This window comes from Poecilia mexicana, unplaced genomic scaffold (genome assembly GCF_051168715.1).
Source record: "Poecilia mexicana isolate PSO_F unplaced genomic scaffold, ASM5116871v1 scaffold_4, whole genome shotgun sequence".
In the NCBI taxonomy this organism is placed as follows: domain Eukaryota; kingdom Metazoa; phylum Chordata; class Actinopteri; order Cyprinodontiformes; family Poeciliidae; genus Poecilia; species Poecilia mexicana.
Window position 1 is genome coordinate 10,030,530 of NW_028263373.1, and position 27,537 is coordinate 10,058,066.

General features: G+C 40.2%; 1 protein-coding gene and 1 long non-coding RNA gene across 2 annotated transcripts; one reads left to right on the forward strand and one right to left on the reverse strand.

The window, feature by feature from the left end:
* The first annotated feature begins 1,008 nt into the window (after window positions 1-1,008).
* On the forward strand, window positions 1,009-5,740 carry LOC148159928 (uncharacterized). The gene is made up of 2 exons (XR_015762757.1): window positions 1,009-1,090; window positions 3,890-5,740. It is a non-coding gene; the product is annotated as an uncharacterized LOC148159928 (long non-coding RNA).
* Window positions 5,741-14,319: 8,579 nt separating this feature from the next.
* On the reverse strand, window positions 14,320-27,133 carry tmem59l (transmembrane protein 59-like). The gene is made up of 8 exons (XM_014991516.2): window positions 26,604-27,133; window positions 25,328-25,433; window positions 24,885-24,979; window positions 24,554-24,706; window positions 18,525-18,630; window positions 18,195-18,309; window positions 17,612-17,729; window positions 14,320-16,318 (listed from the first exon to the last, which is right to left on the reverse strand). Exons 1-8 carry the CDS (start codon window positions 26,772-26,774, stop codon window positions 16,160-16,162), a joined length of 1,023 nt encoding a protein of 340 aa, XP_014847002.2. The 5' UTR covers window positions 26,775-27,133; the 3' UTR covers window positions 14,320-16,159.
* Between the last annotated feature and the right edge of the window lie 404 nt (window positions 27,134-27,537).

Consider the following 27,537-nt stretch of genomic DNA (forward strand, 5'->3'; position numbering starts at 1 on the left):
GTTTCCTCCTCCTCCAGACGTGTGAACTGATAACAGTTGTTCCTCTCTGCCATGATCACTCTTTACTATGCTACTGCAAGCCACTCATGACAAGACACCATGACGTCTGCTGCAGGGGAGATGGGGTTTCACAGGAACTCGTGTACTGTGAAAGGTGTGTGTGAGTCAACAATTCAACTTTGGTTTGACCATGCTAGGCCCTTAAGACAGAGGTATCAATCCTACCTCAAAATCCGAATGATGACGCCAATCTTAAAAAAAATGTTTGACTTAGAAAATAGTTTAATGGCTGAGATTAAATTACAAGAGACAGAACTTCAGTGCTGCATTTGAATATAAATCAGTTTGCATGTTATAGGTGCCCCTACTGTTGAAAAAGCAAAGGGAAATTATTTTTGAAAAACATCTAAGAAAAGTCAAACTAAGAATTAAAACAAAAGAAAAAAATTATTCGAATGATTCATTCTTTACTTCAGGTGTATTTTGTTGCAAAATATACCAACAAAACCACACTTTTGGACAAATTTTGATCTTGATTTTATCATCCAATTCCTAAACTTATTCTCTGTCCTCATCCACTGATGCATCCTATTACCTCAATTTTCGTGCAACCTGAATGGACAATATTTTCTGTCTCAGCAGCTCATTGACAAAGCAAGGCACTCGCTGAATGTCACAAACACACCAATCGAGGGGATCCGGCGAAAGCAATTTGCACTCTTAGCGTCGAGTCGCAGTTGTTTTTACTTTAAAAATCCAACACAAACACACCAGTCGCAAATATTAAGGAGAGAAAGAGAAGTTGGTTTCCTCACTGCAAGCTCCAGATCTCAGTATATTTCAGTACGGAGAACTCGCCTCAAAACCGTTAGAACGGCGTCTCACTGTATTATTGAAAAAAATTTATGTGCAGATGGCTGTTGTAAATCAGCAAGTAATTTAGATGTTTTTGGAACAGAAAAGAAACATTTGTGCTTTGTTTGACACCACTGCATCTTGTCTTTGTTTAGGAAATGTGAAAAGGCTCTTCAGGTTTTCTCCCACTGGAAGAATTGGGATTTTCTTTGGCCTAATCATGACTCCTGGCCAGGTAAGGCGTGTCTTATGTGCAGAGTTATATCACTTGAGTTACTAACCTCTGAATGTGATAGACTGAAATTTTAAAAATTATAACCTTTGCTTTCTTAGGTGCCAACAAAAACGTTTTAAGTTTTTGGCAATTCACTCAAGAGATCATGGAAATATAAGAGGAAAGAAGATGAATTATACCTTGCATGACATCAGTGCAATATTATAGTGAAGCCAGCAGTGGAACAAAGTTTTGTTCCTGTTGTGCATCAGAATTAGCACTGATTGCAAGATACTAGTACTATTTCACCCTGTAAGTCAAACAACAACTAATCTGTCTGGCTGCAATTTTTATAAATATAAAAATAAACAAAAAATGCAATGGATTATCCACCAGATGCAGGCACAATACACAGGGAGCCACTATCAGCTTAGCAGCAACAAATATTCCTTTAGGCGAAGACTTTGTGAATTAGACAGATACAAAATTCTGGCATGTTTGCATTTTGCTATGTTGCAAATTTTTTTGCACAAGTAGCTTCTCAGCTTGTTCAGAAAATAAAATAGGTAATTCAGTTCATTCATTGAAGATGTGTGTATAGTAAATATTTTAAAAAGTTGAAACAATCAGCAAGTCATTCGCCGCCCTCAACACTGAGCATTGAGGATCCCCCTTTTTTGGTGTGTGACTGACAGAGCAAGTAGTGGAAAAAAAGACAGAGAACTTCCCCCTCAGACGCTGACGCACACCTGAACCCGTACGTGACAGAACCTTCAGCCTTACAGACGGAGAATTAAATGTCTTTAACAGAGGTGTGGTCCATCTGTCTGTATGTCTGTCGGTCCTCTGGGCTAACATTTTATGGCGTGCTGGTGAGGCGGACTCAGATATGGTTTCACTCGGTGGAGCCGGGCCCCGCTGCTGACAGCAGGTTTTATTTGATGTGGACGTCCCGTGTTGGGTTTCAGCGCCGGCTTTGGCATATGATCTCAATTATAACCAGAGGAGGGACGCATGCCGGTGGATGACTGGTGACTCTGGGCAGACAGGAAGGGCGGTGGGAGGGGAACTGGAAGAAGAGATGGAGGAAGGAATAAATGTGAGACCGCTGGCTTAGGTGGACAAGTCTTCTTTCTACTTTACTGTTTATTTGCATGGGGACAAGTGTTAAGTATAAACAAAAATAGAACACTTTAACGTTTATAGCCTTAGCTAATTAGCAATGCACTTCCCCAGATGGGCATTTAACAACATAAAACAATTTAAGTCATGAGGAGAATATTAAACAGAGGAGTCTGGAGTACAAAGTGGAGAAAGTGAATGGATTTGGGTGTACAAACAAGCCAGTGTAGATCGTCAGCAACCAACTTTAATCTACTTCTTAGTTTGTAACATAGTAATAAATATTCAACTACGTTTGTTCAGCACAATGTCACAATATTGTTGGTTTTTGGCACAAAACTAATATTTAAGATGTCAAGGAAATCCAGAACACGTTTTTGAAAGTACCCTGCAAAATGTTTAACTCCCGTGTAATTTCTTTCTTGTCTCCTCTAAAGTAGCATTGAACAATACATCCTCATGATTTCTTTGGATTTTTCAATGATTTTTGTACTGCTTTGGCCACTTTATCCTCACATTTTCATGACATGTACAATATCCTTAGAAAAACAATGACAATAGACAAGTAATAAAAGAGAAGTACCAGGCATTTAGAAATTACCTTGTTGGTGCTAAAATGCTATTTTCTAGCAGTTATATATGTGTGTACATATATATATATATATATATATATATATATATATATATATATATAGCAATTTTTTTTTTTTTTTTTCAAAGATTCAACTGAACACATTGGAGCAAATTGTGTCTCTTTAGCTTTGTGGCTTTACCAGAGTACCCAAACACCTCATTTTAAATGTTCTCATTGCAAAGTCGTCAATTAATAGATCTCAAATGGCTTTAACATCAAAAAGAATCTCCCTTTGAAAATGTTCAGTACAAGAAGTGCAGAAAAAGTGAAAAGGCCACACAGAAATGAAAATACAATAATGAAGGATAAATGAAGACTTTTACATGAAGCTCTGTATTTATTACCTTGAAAAATGTTAACATAAATGTTTTATTTCTTACAACAAATTCTGAGTCCTTGTTTTACATTAAATAAATTCATTTTTGCCGTTCAGTTTAGTTATCGGAAGATAATAAAGCAGCTCAGAGACGATAAAAAAATAGTTTTTCCAGAGGTAATAATAGGTACAGACCTATCGGTGCATAAGTTCAGGGACTCAGTCTCATGGTGCTTCTACAAGGAACATATTTATAATATCAGAGCAGCATCTTTTTGATACCCGGTTCTGTCCTGTGGAATCAGCTCCCAGTTTTAATCCGTGAGGCACACGCTGACCCCTTCTACTTTTATCACAAATCTTATAGTTAGAGCAGGTTAAGTTATCCTGAGTTATCTCTATTGTTATGCTTCTACAAGCTTTGGCTACCGGAGGACAAACTGAACACTTTGTCTTGCTCTTCTACATTCTCCTTCTCTCAAATTTTGTATTTTTTCCCCCTGTTATTTCAACATTTAGCTTTATGCTTTTTCTGTTTTTTTTTTCACTCTTGTCTGGCACTTTGCTTGACTACGACACCTTCTTGCGGGGTGGCTTCGGCTGAGCCGCTGATGCCAACAACATCCTCATGTTAAGATGGTGTTTTTACAGTGTTTAACCCTGTCACAAAGAATTTATGTGTGTATTTTAAAAACCAATTAAATAGGTTTGACATTTTGGTGACTTTTTTTTTTTTTTTTTTTTTCAGGTACTCTCCGCTCGAGTTCCCTTGCGAGAATGAATTCCGAAAAGGATTTCCTCCCTTTCAGCCGATTGGTCAACGCCATGTCAATCTCAAATCTAACAATCCAATCAGGTTACAGATGAGTTTAGCTGTTGCTTGGTCTCACAGTAGACCAAGTCAGGTACGCAACAATGCCAAAAAAACATTTTTATTGGATAATCTCTCTCTTTCACTCCAAATGTCCAGTTTTACTGCTGTAGTTTTACGCCTGTAGTGAAGTTAGTTTTTAGTTAAATGTGTGACAGACATGGTGTGATTCTCTACAGGCAGCAGTGGTTTTCCATGCCATGTGTTGTCTCAGAGCGCTTGGTGAGACTCCATGTTCTCGCTCTGGAATGCATCGGTTCGCTTCGGGACCGTCAAGAGATTCCAGTCGGTCGAAACACATTAACAAAAGACTCCTGCAAAATTTGTGCTTCCAAGTGACCCAAACACTGAGAATCAACGCCAAATGTGATTCTGCTCTGGACTAACGAGGCACACCTGACTGATTCCGTGATAATTTCATTAATTTCCTATTTTTGTAGTAACATTTTTGCAGGCTCCAGAAAATCTGAATGTAGTTATATGTCACTAATTACATCACCTTTAAGGACAATCTTTTAAAACTTGGAACATGTCCAAGGAGTAGATGGCTTTTGTTTTGAGCCTGTTGTGAAAAGGTCAACAACATAAAAAACTCGAGAGAGAGAGAGAGAGAGAGAGAGAGAGAGAGAGAGAGAGAGAGAGAGAGAGAGTTAAAGTGTATGATAAATACATTCATGAATTTGCTTTATACTCAGGAATTCACTAAATGTACTAAATTCTTAAATAAATTTATATAAAAGTTTAGGACGAGTAATAACTATAGTAACACTGCTGTGTTATTGTCTACAAAATACTTAAAATTTTTCAAATTGACGTTTTGTTAAGTTACTATCTACCAGTCACAGAAAGATCTCATGTCACAGCGAGTTTTGGGTTGTTATCACCACTTTATTGCACAAAAATATAAAGGTGATTATACCTGACTATATACCTGTTATAATATGGTGCAGCTGAAGAATTACCTGAGCAGGGAAACTGAGGTAAGGTGACTAATAAAGAGGGAATGAAATTGTACACACAAAGGACTTTACTAAATGGGTATTAAGAAAATTAGTTCAAATTGCAAAACACATTAAGGACCCATATGGGTCCCACATTTTACCCAGAACTGTTCTGAATCAAACCTATATTTTCATGAGGCCATTATGTAATTCATGGAGATCGCCATTTTGAACCTTATTTTTTACCTCTACAGGTCTCAAATGTAAAAGTTGAATAGGCAGATTGAGTCATCTTTCTCCTTCACTCCAAATGTCCAGTTGTACTTCTGCAGTTTTACACCTGCAGCAAAGTTGGTTTTTAGTTAAATAACACTGAGAGGCTGAAGCTCACAGCTGATGTGGGTGGGTCAAACACCTGGTGGACATCCAACCATCTTAAAATACAGTCTCTCCAGTAAACATCAGAGAGTTCTTCTAATGTTATACTGGAAACATTAAAACTTCCATTTGCATTGGGTGGATAAATGCAGAAGTTGAGAATTAATTGATACCCAATGATGAAAAGCAGCAGCAAAGTAGTAAAATAACATTCACTTAGACCTCTACAACATGTTTCCTTCTTGTACCATATTATTTTTGCAACACTAATTTTGCCGGGAAATGCTTTACATGTCCCATCCTGAGTATGTGTTTCACAAAATAAAATAAAAAAAACATGTAAATTGTTTCCAGTCAAAGTAACTATACCATAAGTAAGGCAGAGTAAAAATGTATCAATTATCGCTCACTTATGACACTTCTTCTACTCGTTTATGTCACACTTCTGAATAAAAATAGCCTCGGTAATACAAAGCCCACTGTGGAAAAACTCGAGTTCCCACCAAGCATGAAATTCCAACAAGGTAGCGTAATATTAGACACCATTTTATCATTGCTGTATCATTAACAGCAGGAACCTATTTTGGCAACATGGAAATAACACTTATATAAACTCCTCATTATATCACCTCCAGGGGCCTTTAAATTTCATTCCAACCACTGAAAATCAGCTTCATATTATTAAATGTTAATTTGCATTAGGTCCTTTTTAGAATGCTCACATATACCAACCAAACCACGCACAGCGTAATTCTTCCATAAGTTGCTTAGTATACACAGTGTTGTGTTAGTAATAATTGTTACACTGGCACCAATCTGTTTAATAATATGATGCAGCCGCATAGGGAGGAGATGGGGGTAGTGGGGGGGATCGTATTTATAGGTTTAAATGTTTTGGGGGCCGAGTCATTCTATAATTCCTCCTTATCGGCCACGGGCTTTAGTTATTTACTTTAAAATGAACTAATTTCTTATTCCAGCGGAGGGGGGACAGGCCGCTGACTTCAACAGCTGCTTCATGACCCAAAAAACTGTCAGTCTTTCCCTGGAATAAATTGTGGAATGTTCCATTCAGCGCCGCGGGGGTGGCGCTGAATAAAAACCGGCGCAAATCCGACTGAAACAGACGAATTATCTTGTTTTGTCGCGCTAAACATAATTGAATAAATCTGTTAGCCTTCTTTTTACACCTGGTAAAATAAGAGGCGCTTCTGACCAGAACCGGTTTCTGTCCTTTCTTTTCGAGTCTCCCCGGCTCGGAGAGCAGAGGTTCGTGTAGGCTCATAGTAGAATCAATTCACAGAGAGGGGAGCTTGAAACCGACGCTTCATGCCTGCGCGCTGAGTTTGGAGAGAGCGGCGTGTCGGGCTGCTCGCAGTTTAATAGTCCAGGTAGCATCCGTGCTGTACGTACACGTCTGTGTCCGCATGTGCACTTGCATGACTGCTGCGGCTGTGAAAGGCTGAAAGATGGGGGGATAAAAGTGCCCGGAATTGATTGATTCTTTGTTTTGTGCGGTTTCGTGACAGATATCGTGGTGAAAATAAAGTTGGTGCTCCAACAAAGTCCGGTGCTGGCGGTGGTGGATGGATGGATGGATGGATGGATGGATGGATGTCTTAGCTGGTTGTCTTAGTGTGAGGGTGTGCATGAAACAAAGCGTTTCACACACAGAGAGACATAGAGGGATGTTGATGGAGAGGGTTTAAATGTGTCTCATCCTCTTACAACAAGTATACAAAACTTTCCACCATACCAAAAACTGATCTGACACTAATTCAGATTCACTTTTGCACTTCTCACTCACACTTTCCATAAGTCAAACAAATGCAGAATTGGCTGTTTCATACTTAGCTAGCTCTTATATTTCTATTTTCTTTCAAAAGCAAGAACTAAATCTGATTTTCTGACTTCAGATTTAGGTTGTTCGGTATTTATTTGTAATATTACGGCAGGCAAACTCATCAAACAAATAAAAGTAGGCCCAGTTATTGTTCTGTACTTTCCTGAAATTTAAAGTAGACAAAGAGGTAGACAAGGCATTAATTGCAGAGGGCCCTGCAAAAGATAGTGAGGGGATATGAAGACCAGTGTAGTGTCCCCACTTGAGGGACTGCGTGATATTCGGAAAACATGCAGTTATTTCTTAGTATTGTCATATAGATGAAATTAAGTGTTACTGTCTTGTGAATAACTATTTTTTAGCATCACAATTCAGCACGAGACGCTATGAGAGTCTAACAAAACAATCATCTTAAGAAATACCAATCATCTTGGTATTTCTCAAGTAAAAATACCAAAAAAATTTAAATATAACGTCCAACATGATCTAGTTGCTTTCATTTAAAACAAAAGAGCTGAAATTACTCATACTGCTGCTAAAATAATACAATCTATTGATTATTACATTTGAAATAATGTTTCAATAGCATTTAGTTACTGTTCTGATTTAGACGTGTAGTCTTAGACAAGAACGTAGACTAAACACACACTGAAATTAGTCATTTTTATTTCAAATATAATACATTCTTAACATTCTGCTCTTAAAGTAACATAAGAAAAGTATTTTCGTATTAATTACCCTGGCTTTCCCTTGAGTTCAGAGTTTATTTTTGAAATATTAGCCCTTGCTTGTAAAACAGTAAATGGTCAGGCACCAGTCTGCCTGTCCGATCTCACTGAGCACTCAGTCTGTCATTATCTATGTTCACAAAATCAACATTTGTTGATTATTACACACATCAGACTGATGACTAAAGGAGGTCAACCCTTTCAGGTTGTGTGCGGCTGATTGACTTGATCCTTTAAAATATAAACAACCCGTCGTTTGAGATTTGCCTGGGCCCTTTTACGTACATTGCTACTTTTAAAGTAAAAGTATTTATGTAATTACGCAGGATCTTATAATTTCACTTGCCGTGGCTTTGTGCAAAATGTGTCCTGTGATTTTATGTTTTTATTCTATGCTGCTCAGCGCTTTATGACATGTAAAAACTATTAAATATAAGAAGCTGATAGAAGTTACATGACATGGTCAGGCTGTTCGCGTAGCTAGCTAGCAGCATGCCGCTTTACAGGCACGTTGCTCCTGGCTTACCAAACGTAGCTTTAAAACGCCCTTTTGGGTGGTTCTCCAAGGATTTTTTTCATCATTATTATCTGTGTTTTCCACAACTGGGAAAATCTCCAAACAGATAAATTCATCTTTCTTGTAAAAATGGGATAAAAAAAAAATGGATCCCAGGTCAGCCAGCTGTTGGCAGAGCACAGCAACAGGTAGGCCTTCTGGTCACTTCCTTATGGATCTCAATTAAATGACTTTTAACTGTAAAGGAAGTGTGACTAGCTGTTTTGAAACTGTAATTTTTGTCAGTCTTGATACCGGTGGCTGCAGTCTCGACGCCTCCTTTTCCCTACAGTAAGCTCCATATCAAGTGTGAGCATCAAGGGCAGTGGAAGCCTGCTAGACTGGACATCTGCATGCAGAGAGTGAATCAATGTCAGCTGAACCTTTGGGTTGTTGCCCACTTTAATATTTCGACGATGATCGTGACTCCGTATATGGTGCTACGCTGCACCTCGGTCCAGGATCGGTTTCAGAACCGCCGCAGGAACAGGACGCCAACAGACAAGCAGCGCAGCTTTCAGGTGGCGAAGTGGTGTTAATTGGTGTTAGGGTGTTGCACTTTACTTTGTTGCTCTTGTCTTACATGTTGTTCTGCTTATGTTTTAATCTGTATGGGGTTTTTCCGATTAGCCGCACAAGGATTTTAGCATCGACGTGTGGCAGATCTCAGGAGAGCTCTGTCTTGTTCTGCCGCCTGCTAACAAGTATAAAAAAATAAAGTGAATTGAATTTGATTTGAATATCAGAACCCAGTTTGTGTATGTCTTAATTAAAACCAGCCAACGTACGCCTCGTCTTCAGGTCCCGTCATCATTGCGTTACGGTTTCATCATTTTTCTCTTAGTGTAAAATTTCTGATAAATTATTCACAAATATACACTACAATGTCCAATCAGCCCCCCTGATAAACTCCCCCTCTCCTTTCTTTTAACAATCTCACACTCCTCTTTCATTATTCTGCTCATTTCCAAACACACACACACACGCACGCACGCATACTCACGCTGCTGCTGTTTTTGTGTGTGTGTCTTCACCTGTGCGTGTATGCGTGTGTGACTTGTTTAATGCACTGCAGGTTGGCTCCTGCAGCAGGTCTGGCCAGATAAGAGCAGCACACAGCTCTGTGCGGCTGGGAGGGAGGAGAGCTAGAGAGGAACATTGCCTCTTCACTCACATAAACCATTAAATTGTAATAATGGGGCCACCAGCGCTGTAACATGGTTCCATAGCGCCCCCTGAGGGTGATTAAGTGAGCGGCATGTGAAGATGACCAGAGATGTGGATTTGAGATGTAGGAGAACATGCCGTGAGGGAGAATAATTCAACTTGATATGCTGTATGTGAGTTAAAACAAAACACATAAAGGGATCGCAGTTCTAAAAAAATAATGCTTCAAAAACCGCTTTGAGATCATCGAAATGAAAGGTAAACGAACCGGTTGTATAGATTAGCCATTCGCGTTCAGTGGGTGAATTTACAGTTGTAACTCTCATCCGGTCATAAACGTCCGCTTGCATGACACGTGTTGTCCGAGTTTCTGGCTGCAGCGGCCATAAAATCCCTGTTTGTCTTCTCCTCCGTCAACAGAGAGCGGCTGATTGTAGGAGGCAGAGGAAGAGTAGGACAACACTGCCTATTTGCATTCAGTGAGTCAACACACCAGCACAGACGGTACAACCCGTTCCTGTAGTTTTCATAAACCCTTCAGAAGGATGTATTTCACCAAATCACATCAGGCTCTGTCCTGGATCTCTCCCTAGTTCATTATGAACAGTATCCCATCGCAGGCAAAACCCTTTGAGAGTGCACAGAGCGAAGGCCGGTCTGGTCAAGTTACTAAAGTGGTGCTACAGCAGGTAATTTGTCTTCTCTCCACCTAAAGTGTCTGAATGTATAGCAGACGATTTTGAGCTCCAATCCTCCTCGAAATGAGCAGTTCAAAACGCAGATTTAACCTTTTTACTCACATGGGTTTGAGAAGTGAACCTACTGTAGGATTTTTTTTTTTTTTCCCAAAAACCTGTTGCTGAGGTTGCTCCTCGTCGAGAGAGCGCCTCCCTAAGGAGCATTTCCATGCATGTCCCTCTAAGAGGAGACCCAGAACCCATTGAAAGGAGTAAACCAGGCTGTTTCAGGCAGTGGTGCAGTAGGATTGATTGTCAACTACCAAAAAAAAAATGTAGGCAACAGCGAAATGATTTGTTTTTTATTACTAATTGTAGTTTCGACATAACTGATTTGCATGTTGGCTAAATGTTGACTCTTTCAACGCTCCGCAAAACTCATCGACGTGTCCATTCGAAGCTCCACCACCTGTTTGCTACTCATGGGCGCACCTGGAATCTGACGGGTTTTAACTTGTGGGATCAATAAGCGTGTGAAGAGTGCACCCAATCTCTCTGTGTTTCATTTACCATCTGGTGCAAACAACAAGAAAAATTAAGCTTAAAAGTTTAAAGTGCATCCAAAAAAAATACTTACCTCACTTAGTCAGCAAAAATCCCACAGAGCAAGAAAATTTACCTGACATTACCTGGCGATTCACCTACAGCCAACCGCCCAATAAGAAAAGTTGAAAAGGATAAACATCAAAGCTGAGAGTAGATTATGTACGATTTTAGGTTTTAGGATACAGCAGGTAGTTACTTTCATTTATGGTAAGAAATAACTTATCAGGTCATGATATCTCAGCCTCCCCATCACCAACTATAGTCTTAAACTACAAAAAAAAAAAAAAAAATGCCCCTGAAAAAAAGAGACAAATAAAGAATTAATGTGCTATTAGCAATTGGAAAGTCTAGAAAACACTGAATTACTATCAAATTAAATTTGACTTCATTGTCCATGTCTGCTGTCCATGTTCCTCCTGAAAATGATGGTAGAACCCAAAACAGAGGGATGTCCTGGACTTTGACTAGGCTCCTCCTCTGCTTTGAGGCACATTACGAGGTTGCACCCAACCCCCTTCTTCAAAATGCAACCACTCTTCTCACTGTGTAAGTACCGATACACCTCAAGACTTTCTTATATTGTTGCCACTCCTCTGTCTGAAGGAGTGGAGCTGAAGAAGCAGGTAAATATTTTACAACACATAATCAGTTTCTTCATGTCCTCCTCCATTTTTACTAAGTTTGCAGATATTCTGTATTTTCCTGTCTACTGCATATTTCTGGACTTGGCTGGATGGATAGATGGATGTTTTCATTTGCCCAATTTTTGCATAATAGTCCATTGTGACGTGAACATCTTGTTGCATGCATGATGATGATGATACATTGACACATCATGCACAGTGACCAGCTGAAGTCTCTGCACCAACCCCACTTCTGAATGTCTGTCATGACATCAAGGGGTAATGTAATGTAACACCCTCTCATGGTGCAGCTTCCACCCTTTGATTATGTGTCACAGCTAAGGCATGTTTTGATATTTTCCTTCTGTCTTTGTGTCTTTCACACAGCCAACCAGCATGTTATGCTAATTGGACACATGCGCTGGAAGCTCTGTTGTGCTGGCCTTGTTTTGAGCTGTTTGATTAGGAATTCATTGTATCTGGTCTGTGTTTGATGCCGTGACAAAGAGGCCTACGCAATGTTTTATTTTTTTTTGTCTTTGTTCCATTATTTCTCCTCATATTCTCATTTTTCTTTTTAACAGGTTGGGATTCTCTACATTTACAGTTTGTTATCTTCAGTGTAAAAAGATAAAATCGCGTTCCACACCCCCTCTTCATATCCTTTCCAGATGGCAGCCAGTGAATTATAGCATTTATTTGCTTATTGGTTGTAGCAGCAGCTTTCAACTGTTATGTTTTCTGTGAAAATTTCTCTCTCGACCATCTTAGTGAAGATATCAAAAGGCTACATAACTGTCTGTCAAACAAGTTTACAAACCCTTCATGCACTCCAAATCTTCTTTTTCTGATTATTTGATTTGAATTTTTTTCCACAGCTTCTTCTCTGGTCTCTGAACCTTTTTTGAACCCAAACAGGAGAGATTTGCTTTAGATTTTCTTAAATATGATATAAAAAAAAAAAACAAGAAGCGCGAAGCACTTGTCCGACTTCATGAACTTTGCTGCCCCCAAGTGGATTTTTTATTTACTACGCCATTTGAATGCATTTCTGGCTGAATGTTTTTTTGTTGTTGTTGTTGTTGTTTGTTTGTTTGTTTGATTGTTTTGTTTTGTTTTATTTTAAATCAGAGCATTTAATTTTCATGCTATAATTTTGTTCTTGAATGATTTTCACATTTGCTTCTTTGATTTTTTTTTTTTTTTTTTGCACAACACTTTTATTATTTTTAAATGAATGTCATTGCCAAATCAATATATTGTCATTTATTAATGTATTGTTCAGGTCAAGCAGTTCTGATGAATTTTGAAAAGCTGCTAATTTTAATGTTTGAGGTGAAGGTAAAGGCTAAATTGAAGTTTTAGAGTTACACTGTTGTGCTGTTTGCACATTGTAGTGAATATGATCTTTTTTAAAAAAATTAAAAATAAATAAACATCTTATTTAAGAGATTGGAGTTTGGGACTTTTTGAACAGGTAAATCAAAATAAAGTTATTTTAAATTTAAAAAAAAGTCTGCACATAGTGTATTGCAAAACATAGCTAACTACACTACATTGTAGGATGAACATTTGACCTGGGTATAAATAATTTTTTTTCTATGATGTATTTATTTATTTTTTCCAGATTAAACTCCTAGGAAATTCACAGTGGCTAGTAAAATAACTACAAATGGGTGAAATGCTACTCTACATTTTAATTAAAACACTGTGACTAAAGCAAATTAAACTGTGATGACAAAAATTACCTCAAAAATCTTGGAGTGACTCAAGCTGAACTTGTAGAAAGTTTGAGAACCACAACAATCTACAGGAGACTCCGACTCAACTGCAAGAGAGGAAATCTGAAAGTTGCAAGTTCGATTCCAGATTCTTTCCGTGCTGCACGTCAAAACGCTCTTAAACAAGATAGTTAATACCACGTTCCCACCAATATGCAGGAAAGGGTGGCTCTAAATGGTCTTTGAATGGGTTAAGGAGTGATGCATTACTTTATTTTAAAGCAACTCCAGACATACCTCAAGCAGTAAGTTAGATTTTTGCAGAGGCCTTTTTTATTTATTTATTTGTTTCATGACATTACATATAGACACTGTCCGTCTGCTCTAGCTGTGTTTTTAAAACTCAGAACTTCTTCTTGGTTCCTTCAATTATCTGAGCTTAAACGGGGGAAACATCCATCCATCCATCCATCCATCCATCCATCCATCCATCCATCCATCCATCCATCCATCCATCCATCCATCCATCCATCCATCCATCCATCCATCCATCCATCCATCCATCCATCCATCCATCCATCCATTTTCTTTACACCCTTGTCCCTTAGTGGGGTCAGGAGGGGTGCTGGTGCCTCCTATCTCCAGCTAACGTTCCGGGCGAGAGGTGGGGTCACCCTGGACAGGTCGCCAGTCTGTCGCAGGTCAACACAGAGACACACAGGACAAACAACCATGCACACACACTCACACCTAAGGGCAATTTGGAGAGGCCAATTAACCTGACAGTCATGTTTTTGGACTGTAGGAGGAAACTGGAGTACCCGGAGAAAACCCACGCATGCACAGGGAGAACATGCAAACTCCATGCAGAAAGACCGGGGCCAGGAATCGAACCCAGAACCTTTTTGGGAAACCTCCAATGACTTTTAAATAACAATACAGGGAAGTCTGTCTTCCTGGAAGTATCACCAAATTAGGACCGAGTTAAAACTTTTGCACAGAACCACTTATTTCTCATAAGAAGTAGTGTGAACTTCGAAAAAGGAAAAACACAGACACTGAATCTATAATGTCAATCGTCCATTTATTAAATATTCTTCTTACTAACGAAAACAAAAAACCTCCGCTTGCATATTTTATTGATTTACAGTGAAAACACTTTATTTCTTCATGTTGTATCATTTCAATGGAAATAAACAGTAAAAAGAAACAAATACAGTTTGATTTAATCAACTCATATCCTGTAACTTTGAGCTCGAAGCTGCACATATACTGATCAGATGGCTTTTTTTTTTTTTTTTTAATCAAGAGTCCTAGCTATAAATCATTATTATACGTTTTAGGTTAACTGTAAATATGAACACATAAAACATAAAAAAACATTTTTTTTAAATCACAAGTCCACAATAAAGAAGTGTCGTTACTGGCATGGCGAGTGCTTAGAACAAACTATCATCTAAAAAACAAACAAACAAACAAAAAAAAGGATTTATCACTTGCATGCACGGTTAATTGTCTACATAGGGGGGGCGCGGGGGGGGGGTTAAAAGAGAGCATTACAGGACACCAAAAGCAAAAGCACGGAGAGGAAAACAAAATATCTTCTCTAAGACTGTGCAATTCTGTTCAATAACAAAGGTCTATGTTCAAAGCTTTGCATTACACATTATTACAGGGGTTATCCTTCAATATGTGCTCCTAAGGACATACAAAATAGTCAGCTATTGGAAAGCACATGGCACAGGTAACAGCTACAAAGTCTCGAAGTGATATAAGAGCCATAGTAATCATAATAATCATAGCTATATTGATACAGCATCTGGTGCCATCTTGTACTGTTGTGTGTTTCTCTGTGCTGCAATGGTCGTACACAAAAGAGCGTTTACACTTGTGTGATGCGTTAAATGTCCATGGCACTTCAGCAAAACACTTCAGCAGATTACTTATGTCGATGACTCAGAATAAATAGGGAAGAAGAAAATAAATAACGGCTTCAGCTTTTCTCGTTTCCAGTCAGCACGCCCAGATGCTGTCGTTTGAATTTGTTCTCCGCAGATGAATGAGCGCTGTTGCAGATTTATCCAAACATACACACACACACACGCACACACACACACACACACACACACACACACGCACACACACACACACACACACACACACACACACACACACACAGGAATTAGATTACAGAAAGACGCTAATTTAGTTTTTGTCTCCCTGGTGAGGATTACTCACCTGAGAACGATGTCAAGAAGAGGATTTTCAATTTCAGAGCCGTTTGCAAAGGCGATATTTCTGAAGCGCTCATAAAGCTGATTATGTAAACAGATCATAAACTGCGTATTTGTTACTGCGTTTGTTTCCCGCGGCGCTGTCAAGTACTTTGCTCACCTTTCATTCATCTTCCTCCCTCCCGCCGCCTTCCATCTCTCGAGTCTGAGCGAGCCGTTTTAATTAATCCCAACTCTGCGCAAATGAGATAAATTAAATCTAACACGAATCTGTGCGTTTGTCCAAGCTCAACATTACGAATGCCGGCGGAGCTCTCGGCTGTCATCCATCCTCTCTCTGCTCGTCTCGTGTGCGGACGTGAGACTAAACTGAACAGAGGGCTGCGTCTCTCCGCCCGTGAGCGAAGCGGGTCGTTAATGGTAATCTGAGGATGAACTTGCAGAAAAGTGGACTGTACAATAAAAAAATGAAAAAGAAAAAAAGAAACATCCTGCTGACACGAGATGTTATTGATTATTCTGAGTAAACAGGACATGGAGCCGTGCTTTTTTTTTTTTTTTTTTTTTTTTTTAATTAAACATATTTTTAAAACTCTGCTGAGTGGCGCGTTGATGACAGGCCACATGTTTTACACGCGGTCACCAAAAGTAACGAGACACGGCCGCTTTCTCTCTAAACGCAGGTTTTGTTGAGCTCAACCTTGACCGGAAGCGGTCCTGCCTCCTGGGCTTCCTCCGACTGCTTCACGCTGACGGCGATCATGGAGCTCAGGTGGAAAGGGTTGACCTTGTGTACATGTTCCATGAACTCCTTATCTCCATTGATGCTCAGCTGAGAAAAGCAAAGAAAAGCAAAGACAATATAGCAAATAGCCAACAAAAACATGACTGCACTGGCCAAAAAAATTGCCTGTTTTTTTTTTTTTTCCAACTGTTTTAGGGTCATTTTGATGGGCTGAATCCAAAAATCACATTGGTTTTTGCTCAATCAGGTCAACATTCAACATGCAACAATTTACGGAAATCCATGTTCCTAACATTTAATTAATACACTTTGTTAGAAAACTTTTTTTTTTCTCCTATATCCTTTTTTGGATGAGAAGTATTAACGGAAATGAATGGATAACGTCACAAAACTGTAATCAATTTAGTCGGTCTCTAAATCGAATTAGAATAAAAATTTAACCCGATTGAGAAAAATGGATCATTTTTTGGATTCAACGGTGCAAAACAGTCCTAGTTCAGATGAAAAAACATAGACAGCTTTCAACAAATAGTTTTTGTAACCCAGTCATATTTAAGCAAATCTGTTCCCTATCTTGCCATTTATTTTTGATGTGTTTAAAAACACATGAAAATAAAGGCATTTATTGATTGATTGATTGATTGATTGATTGATTGATTGATTGATTGATTGATTGATTGATTGATTGATTGATTGATTGATTGATTGATCGATTGATCGATCTATCCAGTAGTGTAGCAATCAAAATCGCTGTCAGAGGGATATTTATTTTTATGCTTATGCATGAACCGACCTTCTGGGAATTACATTTCAATTCACTATTAGTGTGACAAAATGGTCAGAAAGGACAGATAAAACAGAATCATTTAGATGTTAAAACTATAAATTGGAGGGTGTACTTTGTCTTTAATGGAGAATATGGAGAATAATCATTGTTTTCCAAAAAATGTGCAGCCTTATTAATAAACAACTTGTGAAAACAACTTAAGCTAAACGTCTATCGACCGATTTGATATGCACAGAGAAAGTATGACACATTTAGAGAGATAATAAATAAGAAGGTTTATCTATGGCTGCTGAACATTTTTAGCAGTGAAGCACTGCTAATACTTTGATATTTTAATAAACAACTAATAATTCAGAATCACAAACAGCATAAGAGGGTCGACATCGGGCAAGGCTTAAAACTATTTAATCACTAAAATATGTGTTGCATAACAAGGATTTGGTGATGAAGAGGCATTTAATAAACTGAACAGAAAACACTGTAACTCATCTCGCTGGATTTCCACTAATATCATAGCAGTGATCTAAAGCTGCAGGCAGAGGAGGAGAATACAGCAGGGGGCAGAACACGGAGATGCTCTTCTGAATACGTACCTGCGTCTTGATGTGCTGCTCCGGCGCGGTGACGAGGCTGGCGCAGCTCAGCCACAGCATGACCATGATGGACAGGAAGAGACAAGCAGCTAAAATCCACCGCGGAAGACCTGAGCGTCTGGAACAAGGAAGAGGGAGACTGACCCTGAAACACTAAAAGGATTCATAACCAGACCAGTCGAAAATAAAAAATACATCTATCATTCTCTGTTAAATGTCGTCACTCGTTTACTGCAATCCAACAAGTGCGGTCTAATGGTACACGGCTCGGTGTCCAGAGACGGAGATAATCCCAGTTATGATCGTGAGTTTTATTTTTTTATTTTTTTTTCAATCAAATATTACCAACGGGAGGCATTTCAAACTGTGGACTTTTGCCACAAAGATTATCAAAAGCTACAACCGAACAGGAGGAAACAGAACAAGGAACGAGTGGAAAGCTGTGGTGCATCTGAATAAGATTCAATACAAGCAAGTTCTGAATCATTTAATCACGTGAATCAGCTCACCAAAAATATATATTTTCTCTCTCTCTCTCTCTCTCTCTCTCTCTCTCTCTCTCTCTCTCTCAAAGGTTTCTGACCTTGACATGCAGCCCAGGAAGTCGTGGTCAGCTGCAGCGTCCTCTGCGTGCTGGACGGGGCGCTTCCCTTTGATCGCCGACTTGCCTGCTCCTCTGTCTCCTCGCCCCTTGACGCCTGCCAGGCAATTAGAAAAAAGTTCTCCGCTTTGCCGACACGCTCAATATTCACTCAACTCTTTCACGTTTTGCCACATTACACCGACGACGGTCAACGCAACATGTTGGGATTTCATGCAGGAGGCCAGGACGGCTCGACGGACAGATTGTTACGGCCAAACTGTTGATCCGAGTCCCGTGTATTGTTTGTAAGTGTTGTGGAAATGTTCCTACCGTGGGGTCTCTGGGTGTGGGAGTGGACCTGAGGCCAGGGTTTGTCGGCCACGCTGGATCGAGGAGCCTGCAGCTCCGGCATGGAGTACTCCATCTCTGGCTGGCTCTGACGTCACAACAAACAAGAGCAGAAAGATATTTAGCCATGAGTGGAAATATAGACAGGAAACTTTCACCGATTTCATGCACAACTTTCCAAACTTCTTCATTGATATGTAGATTTCGGATCTGTGCCGTTATTCTAGACAGAACATGATTGGTAAACCACTTTAAGACAATAGTTCAGAGATCATACCAAAGCATGTTAAGCCCCTTGTTCTACAAGAATTATATAAATAATAATCTGTAACCTTTATGGCATCCCTCAAGAATGGGTTGACAGCTTTAGCTTCTGGTGCAAAAATATATCTTTTCCATACAAATTCTTGTGTGTTTTGCTTATTAAAATGATTCTTCCACATTTACAGCTAAGCACTGTTTTGAAACCAAAGCAGTGTTTTTACTTTCTAAGCCTTTAGACTTCAGTAAAACAAAGTGAGAGATGTCTACAAATGGGAAGAAAAAAAAACTCTGAACTTTCCCTATTCTAGCATAACTTTAAACAGCCTGGTTATGCTTGAAAGTTAATGTGTCTGAACTAAAATAATTAAAATTAACACGAGGAAACAATAGCACATTACTTATCACAGTTACATTTTCGCAAAGGGCCGGTTTGAATAAAATCCTAGGTGGAAACTGCTCATTGTATTAACTCAGATCACCTTTTTATCCCACAAAAATTGTTTGATGATCTGAAATGTTTAAATGTGACTAGAAAGTACACAGAAGAAGCAAGGGACACATTCATACTTTGAAAATACAATAATTTGCTGGTAAACTAAAAGTTTCCATCTTGACATCGGGATTTTATGAGCACTAATAACTTTCCCTGAAGCTCATTAAGGACAGAGTTTTTATTAAAGATTTTCTGTGTTCCTTCATATTATTTCACTCACCTAAATGGGTTTTAACTTAGTACTGAGGTAGTTTCTAAAAAAATAAAAAATACAGCTAAAACACAGATTGCCTGTCGTCACTGTTTTCACTGTTTTGTGTTTTGTTCACCAAGAGGACTCATTAAAAGAGGATTTTGCTTTCCCACTGCTGACCCTCTTTTCCCTACAGCAGCAGCTGCAGTCACTTTTAATAATAGCATTGCTGGCCTCAGCAACAACACACACATGCATGTGCACCTAACGGTAAATCATCTCCCGCTGTAGCTTGAATCCTCCCAACTGTTTTTTTTTTTTCCCCCCTGTTCATGTAATAATTCATGTGCTTTCATCCAGATCTGAACCTCCTATAGTAGCACCAGAATGTTGGTCTGCGCCAACCAAAACCAGTCACTAGTCTGAGACAACAAAGTGCGGCAGCGTCCCGGAGTCACAGTGGAGAAATGAAAGGTTAGTTCACCTCCCAAAAATGCCAAAATGAAAAGGCAGTTTTACAGCTGAATTTAGGAAAGCTCTCGTGAGTCATGTTTTTTCTGACCGAGCGCATTGAAACCAGATGTAGAGCCAGTGTAAAACGCTGTGACAGGAAAAACGTATATGGGTGATTTTTAGTGAGCTGCAGACCGAAATGATCAGAGGAAGAGATAAATGTACTCTGTATTAAAAAAAGAGTTGGAATAGGAGACCTTATCTTTGTGGCTTTTAAATGAATATTTCTACTTTGGACATTTCTGAGTGTCTTCCACTCATATAGTTGAAATCAGATAATTTACATATATACACACACACTAGGTCTGAACAATATGACTGAGAAATGTATCATAATGTAAGTGTTTCATATCAGTTGATATTGATAATTATTGTTTAGTTTTTTTTGTTTGTTTTAAATATCTGAAATACTGGGTGAACCATTGTGGTTCACTGGAGTGTGAACCCATTGTGCATACATATTTTTTTTCCCTAACTGTCTGACATTTTGTTATTACATTAGTTGAGCCTGTTAGTTGTGTCAGCCCACCCCATCATAAACACAATTCAGCGTCAAGTGGCTGAATTGCCTCCTCAGGAACCATCCAGTGCTACAGAGCGATGATAATGGCCTCGTCATTTAATCCAGGTGTAGTGAAACAAACACATATAAAAGCCACGCGACACCAGTTTTTAGATCAGGGTTTGAGACCCCTGTGCTAGATGCATTATCAACAAAGAGAAATCCACACTGAGTCACCCTGTATCGTTCAGCTAAAACTGCAGACTCTTTAAATCGGCCAACATGGCGATCTATCCTATTGCTATGAATTTTTTGTTGTTGTTGTTTTAGTTATTTTAGACTGCAGACACATTTTGTCTCTCTTAGCTTCCATCACTCCTCATTTCTGTATCTGTGGTTGGGTTTTCTGTGTAGTTCTTCATATCTCCACTGGAGGACGCCATGGAGAGCTCAACTTTTGCACACTTGCTTGTCATCCCAAACCCAACGACTGACAACCTCAAAGCTCCTAATTGTTCAACTCCTCTGTGCAACCTGTCCGCTCACCAGCATCTCCACCTTCCCACCAAACCCAAGTCTCTCTCTCTCTCTCTCTCTCTCTCTCTCTCTCTCTCTCTCTCTCTCTCTCTCTCTCTCTCTTCTCTAGAATTATTACTGATGTTAACCTGACAGAACATAGTTTCAAAAAACTTAAAACCAACCCTTTCGCTCTGGGAGACGTGCCCTGTGCTCTGAAGAAACTACAATTGCAGCAGTATCTTGCTTTTGAGCGTTCCTTCTATCTTTCTTTATTGTTTACTTGCATGGGGATAAGTGCTAAAAACAAAACATTGCAACATTTACAGCCTCGGCTAATTTGCTAAGCACATCCCCAGACATGCCTGTTTGCTGCAGGAGGGACAAGCTTTTTTCTTTTTTTTTTTTTCGTACATCTGGTATCTCATTTCAAGTGTGTATTTCTGAAAGCAAAGTTAGACACAACCAGAGCAATGGCTGCTTGTAGATTGTCAGGCCTTTGTGGACATTATCATACTGTAATTTGTATTTCAGAGAGCATTTCCCACCTTTGCCATCCCTCAGTGTGTTGGATTTTATTTTTTTTTTTTAAGTTTGAACCTGTCACATTTCTGGCAGTGTATCAACTGCAAGCTAAACATAGGCCTGACAAGCTCCCTACAGCCCTGCTGAGGCAGGCTTCCCTTCACAGTGTTGTTCTGCATGCATACATCCGTCACCCAGTCCAAAAGCAACTCTGAGATGGATGCATTGCCCGACAGCCAAGTCGGCGCACAAATCCTCACACGCAATCCTGAATTCCCACATGAAGAGGGCTCTTTTCATACAGAAGCACTTCTGTGAGGGTTAGAGTGCATAAACACTATCATTTCCCTGTGAAACGGTCAATTATGCAGCTAAAACTGTCATCCATGCGTCCAAACAGTAAAAAAAAAAAAAAAAAACACTTGACAGAGATGCAGGTTTCTGGTCAGCTTTTTTAAACTGCAGGGTTTGATTGTGCAGCCTGGTGGTTTAGCAAAGCAAATCTTTTTTACAGCTTCAATAGGTAGGTGTCTTATTGTGTTGACTCCAGTTTAAGATTCTTAAAACTCCTCTAGAAAGCAATGCATCGCTGCATGTTTGTAAAAAAAAAAAAAAAAAAAAAAAAGTTGCATGAACGTTACTTTTCAAAGTTAAACAAGCAAAAGAATGTTTTATCTGGATGCAATCTCAAATGAAATACACCTGCCCCAGTCGCTTAAGAAAAACTGGTCAATGTTTCGGTAAAAGTTTCTCGAAAGTGTGAGAATTTACTTCTAACAATGTAATTGCCGCATTCACATTTTATTTTCAGCAGTCCTCCGCTTGTTAAATTCTGCATTGTGTCCCATTTTATTGTGACTTCACCAACGAGGCTCTCGGAGTATAAAACTGAGCGTCATGGCATCATGTAAGAGGATGTTTTTAAACCTTTAAAGTTGTGTGAGAATAAATAAAAAGATTTTGTCACTGTCACAATTCGGCCGCCTTTCCCTGCCCAGCTGCATGCTCACTCATGCTGCACATTCGGTACACGACGGCCGCCAAATGGGGTGCGACAGCTGCTGGCACTCTACCCAACCTTAAGAGAGGCGTAGAGTCGAGGGTATAATCTTAACAGGAAACAGAGTGCAGCATCAAATAATCTACAGGGGTCTGCTGGGTTCCTTTAAACCCCAAATTACAACCATATGAAACAAAAAAAATGGCTACATCTCATTTTGAGCCATAGAATAACTAGAGAATCCAAGGGACTGATACATTTTTATGCACAATACGACCACAAACTTCAGCGTATTTTCTACAAATAGACCAACCCAACGTAGAACATAATCATGAAGTGGAAGAAAAGAGTTACGGAGAAAGGAAGAGAGAAGAACCCCAAAAGAGTGGAGTTCATATATATTCAGGTCACTTCTACTTTATAGAACCACCTTCCACTGCAGGTAAAGCTGGAAATGTTTGGGATCTTTTCTTCCAACTAGTCACACTAAGACAGAAATCTTGAAAAAAAATCCCCCCCCCCTTGCAACATAGTGCCAGTTGAGTCAGATTAGAAGGAGAGTTCCTGTACATTTTACGTTTCAAATCTTACAGATTTAGGTTTGAACTTTGACTAGGCCAATTCTAATTCTAATAGAATCACCTACAAACCAGGTGCTAAACTGAGGAAGCATTAAGAGACCGTCACACTCCCTCCACCATATTTAACAATCAATTTGATCTTTTGTGTGTGTGTGTGTGCGTGCGTGCGTGCGTGCGTGCGTGCGCGTGTGTGTGTGTGGTGTGTGTAAAATGTAGCACTATTATGCCAGAGCCAGATGTGACATGACACACACTTTCCAAAAGGTTCCCGTTTGTCTCGTCTCTCCGCAGAATAGCTCCACAAACATTTTAGTCATTTAGGGAAATTTTCTGGAGAATCGAGATTTTCTTTGGTAAATTTGAGAAGCATCCTTTGTGTTTGCATTGGTTAGCGGTGATTTTCCCCTTTGAACACGATGGATGTAATTTAGATTTATGCGCCGTCTTTCTCATTGTTGAATCCTGAACGCTGACATTAAATGAGGCAAGTGAAGCCTGCAGAGTTTCAGATGTGGTTCTGGGTTTTACTGAGACCTCCTGACGGACTCGTCCACATGCTCTCAAAGTAATTTTGGCAAACCGGCAACTCCTGGGAAGATTCATCGCAGTTCCATGTTTTCTCCATTTGTGGATGAGGCTCTCATTGTGGTTCACTGGAGTGCCCAAACCTTAGAAACGGTTTGGTAAGCCTTGGCTTCTCATCTGCTCTTGAATTTCTTTAGATCTGTGTAAATGTGTTGCCTTTTGGCATCTTTTAGCCTACTTCATGTTGTCAGACGGGTTCTTTTGAATTTCTTGGTTATGCTGGCCTGCCAGTAAGAAATTTAAAAGTGACTAAAAAAACAAAGCCAATATTTCAGATAATAACTGTTAATTTATGATTTAATAAGGGAAGGGAAATTATATTTTCTCATGCGGTCATTTTGGTTTGAAATCTTTTCCCTTAAAAATGAAGGGAATTTAATATTAATTTTGTGATCTAATATTAAAATGTGTTTGATCATTTGAAATATTAAAGTATGAGGAAAAAGTACATAGGAAGTTTGTGAGAGGGTGAAACCATTTCACAGTGCAGTGATAGTACCACTTGTGTATTTCACTGGAGTATTTTTGAATTAATTTGATTGGTGTGAGCTGAACTTAAACCAAACCATTCTGTTAAGAAATCAAATAAGAATTCGATGTTTCTGCCTTGCGAAGTGGCTCAGGTTTACCGAACTGAAGTTAAATGAACAAGCCTCTGTTGGGTTTCGAAAAAGTATAAGAAAATGGGATTTTATAAAAAAATTAATAAAACCAAACATTTCGGAATCGGTGATATTCTACCTAAGTGCAAGCTGCCTCGTAAATAATTACTTTGCATTAAAGTTGTCTTCTTTAAAATTAAAAAGAATTTTTTAAGATCTCGTCGGGGGGCCTCTTACTTGGAAAACCACAACCTTGCCGTCGTCGGCCTGCAAGTAGAAGGTCCAGGTGGAGGAGATGAAGCTCTGGGCCGAGCTGACGATGTCGTTGCACCAGCTGGACACGGCCTCCATCACAGAGGGGGGCTTCGGGCGCAAGGTCATGGCCCTCAGCTGCCAGAGGGACGAGAACAGGTCAAACAGTTAGACCCAGAAAAGCCTGGCTGACCTCGGTGTGCATGCAAACGTGTCTGCTATGGTAATTTTCAGCGGCGACTGGTGAGTCATGCTCGTTTAGAAAAGCAGCACGTAGGTATGTGAATTTATTGTGTACGGAGCTGCCTTCCCTCACCTTCCTCCTCAAGATCTCAGGTTCAGAGGGTTGGCTGGCACAGCCGGTGCTGCAGGCCTCCTGCTCCAGCAGCTTCATGTATGCCTCCTGGCAAGCTGCACAGAAAAAGAGGAGGGCAGTTGTATAAAAAATAAAAATAAAAAAATCGACAGAATAAAGGACAGGCTCCACGATAACGAGGGAAAATTTGCTTCTGCTGGAGAGAATTCACTCTCCACTGAAACCGAACACCTGCGAGTATGGCAAATCACATGATTAATTTTTAAATATGGCATTTGAAAAAGTTGAGTAGCCTCTTGCTGCAAGAAAACATCAATAAGAAAAACTCCAAATTGACCCATCGGTCACTTAAGTCTCCATCAGTGATGCAATATCTGTGAAATTATTCTATCTGGGGACAAAAAGACAAACAGTCCCATAAAAAGATTGCCTCACTGACTCACCTCCCTGACACTCTTCCTTGCTGGTATTAAAGCCGGCGTCCCCATTGACGAACTGGCAGATGGAGTAGAGGCGGCAGCCGCGGTGACAGGCGTTCATTATGGAGTCCTACCAGCCAGACAGAGAGGGAAATAAAATTAGAAACATCCCCTGGTAGTCTGGGAGAAAGTCCACTTAAGTTTGTTTGAGAAACTGACACGGATGGAGCGGCATCAGTTAATGACACGGTGCGGCTGTCATATTATGGGCTGTCATATACAGTTTATAACAGACTCGTAGACACTGTCAGGGAAAACGTGTGGTAATGAGCAAGCTGGCTGTTTCAGACTTGTGAAGAGTTTAATGTGACGGTGGGGGAGGAGGGGAGGGGAGGGGGGAAGGGGAGAAAGGGTCTCGATTTTCTCCGCTAGTTGGTAGAAACAGCACCCTCTAGCGTCCACTGCGAGCAAAGGCGAGACAAAGAGATCCTCTGAAAAATTTACTGCAGCTTTTTCAGCATCTTTTCTGGGGGGGGGGATTGTTGATGATTGGGTGAAAGCCGAGATAAGAACTGTTCGTTTTTCAGCAAACGATATTTGGTTTGAATGCATTTCCGAAAACATGATAAACAAAAGCAGGCCGATTAATATGCATCATAAGCCTACATCCTTACTGTTTTCGCATCGCACAGTTCTCAAGTGTGCGATAAAGCCCGCTTTCAGGTCTGCTCCTCGCAGCCTTGCAGGACGTCTGAACCACACCTGAAGGCAGCAGAGAAGCAGAGGGAGGGGAGACCACGGATAAAGGCTGCGGATTTAGCCGCATTAAATCAAAGAAACCGCAAGAAAAATGTCCTTCATCCCCGCATCCCGCTCGGGTCCAGTTTGGCCTCCTTCTGTGCGTAGAACCGCAAACTGTCACTAACTGGTATCCCCTGATCCTAATCTGTCATGGTGCAGTGTTGAGTAGGTTAAATCACGGGACGAGCCTTGGATGCAGTCCACATCTTGGACTTGCCTCCAGGGCGCAGACGAAAGCGAGCTGCATCTTTCCGGCCTAATTGTGCGCGCCGTACAGCGCATCCAAGAAGATGCAGAGAAATGTCCGAGCCTGGCTGCGCAGAAATGCGTTTACCTCAGCTATTCATTCTTCACACCATAACTAACCGAAAACAGCTCGTTATAAAAGACGCTGATGTCGCTGTTGAAACATTGATTATGATAAGGATCGTACCCGCTTTCAGCCAGTGCTAACGGGATTTTCCTTTCAAAGACAGCGAAGCGCACGGGAGCAACTTACTTTAGCGGGGCTTTTGTTTTTGATGGTGAGCTGGCATTGCTTTTTGCAGTAATTGATGTCACCCAGCTGGTTGTCAAACAGATCCGAGGACGTCGCGGCAGCGAGCCCGGCGAGAAGAACCGAGAGCAGGGCGGGGAACCAGCCGCGCATGCTGCCGCCGAACCGGAGCATCTGAGGGAGCCTGGAGAGAGGAGAGGAGAGTCGGCCTTCAACCCGCACTGAGCTACCTGGGATGGTGCTGCTGCTGCTGCTGCTGCTGCTGCTGCCTCGGCTCCGCTCGGGTCCTGTCTGTCTGCTGCTCTTCCGATCCGCTCCTGCTCATGGCGTCACGTGCATCATCACCATTCTGCTCGCACACACGCACGCGCGCGCCGTTCTTCTTTAAACTGAACCTGCAGAGCAGCCTTCACTGCAGTGTGTAATGTGCCTCTGATGACTTTGGCACAAATTGTTAGAAGATGGTAAGCGAAGATGATGTTGGCAGCAGTGATTCATCCCGCTTAAATGAGATGAGAATATGAAAAAAAAAAAAAAAAAAAAATATATATATATATATATATATATATATATATATATATATATATATATATATATATATATATATATATATGCCTTGCCAGTAATCAGATACCCTGCAGGAATAATTAGCTGGCCAATGGAAGAGATGAAGGCCACGGATGGTAAGACTCAGAAGCTACTAACCATGCATGGAGGGTTCCACCCCAAATCCAGCACCCTGAGACTGTACACAAGCCGTAAGGAAGGAGGCAGAGGACTAGTGAGTGTGAGAGCCACTGTCTTGGGCGAAACATCCAAGATCCATAAATACATCAGGGACAAAGCCTCAACAGACAATGTGCTCAGTGAGCATTCAGTGATCCAGGTATGTGGCATTGAGTCATAGGCTTTCTTGTAATCAATACAAGCCATGCAC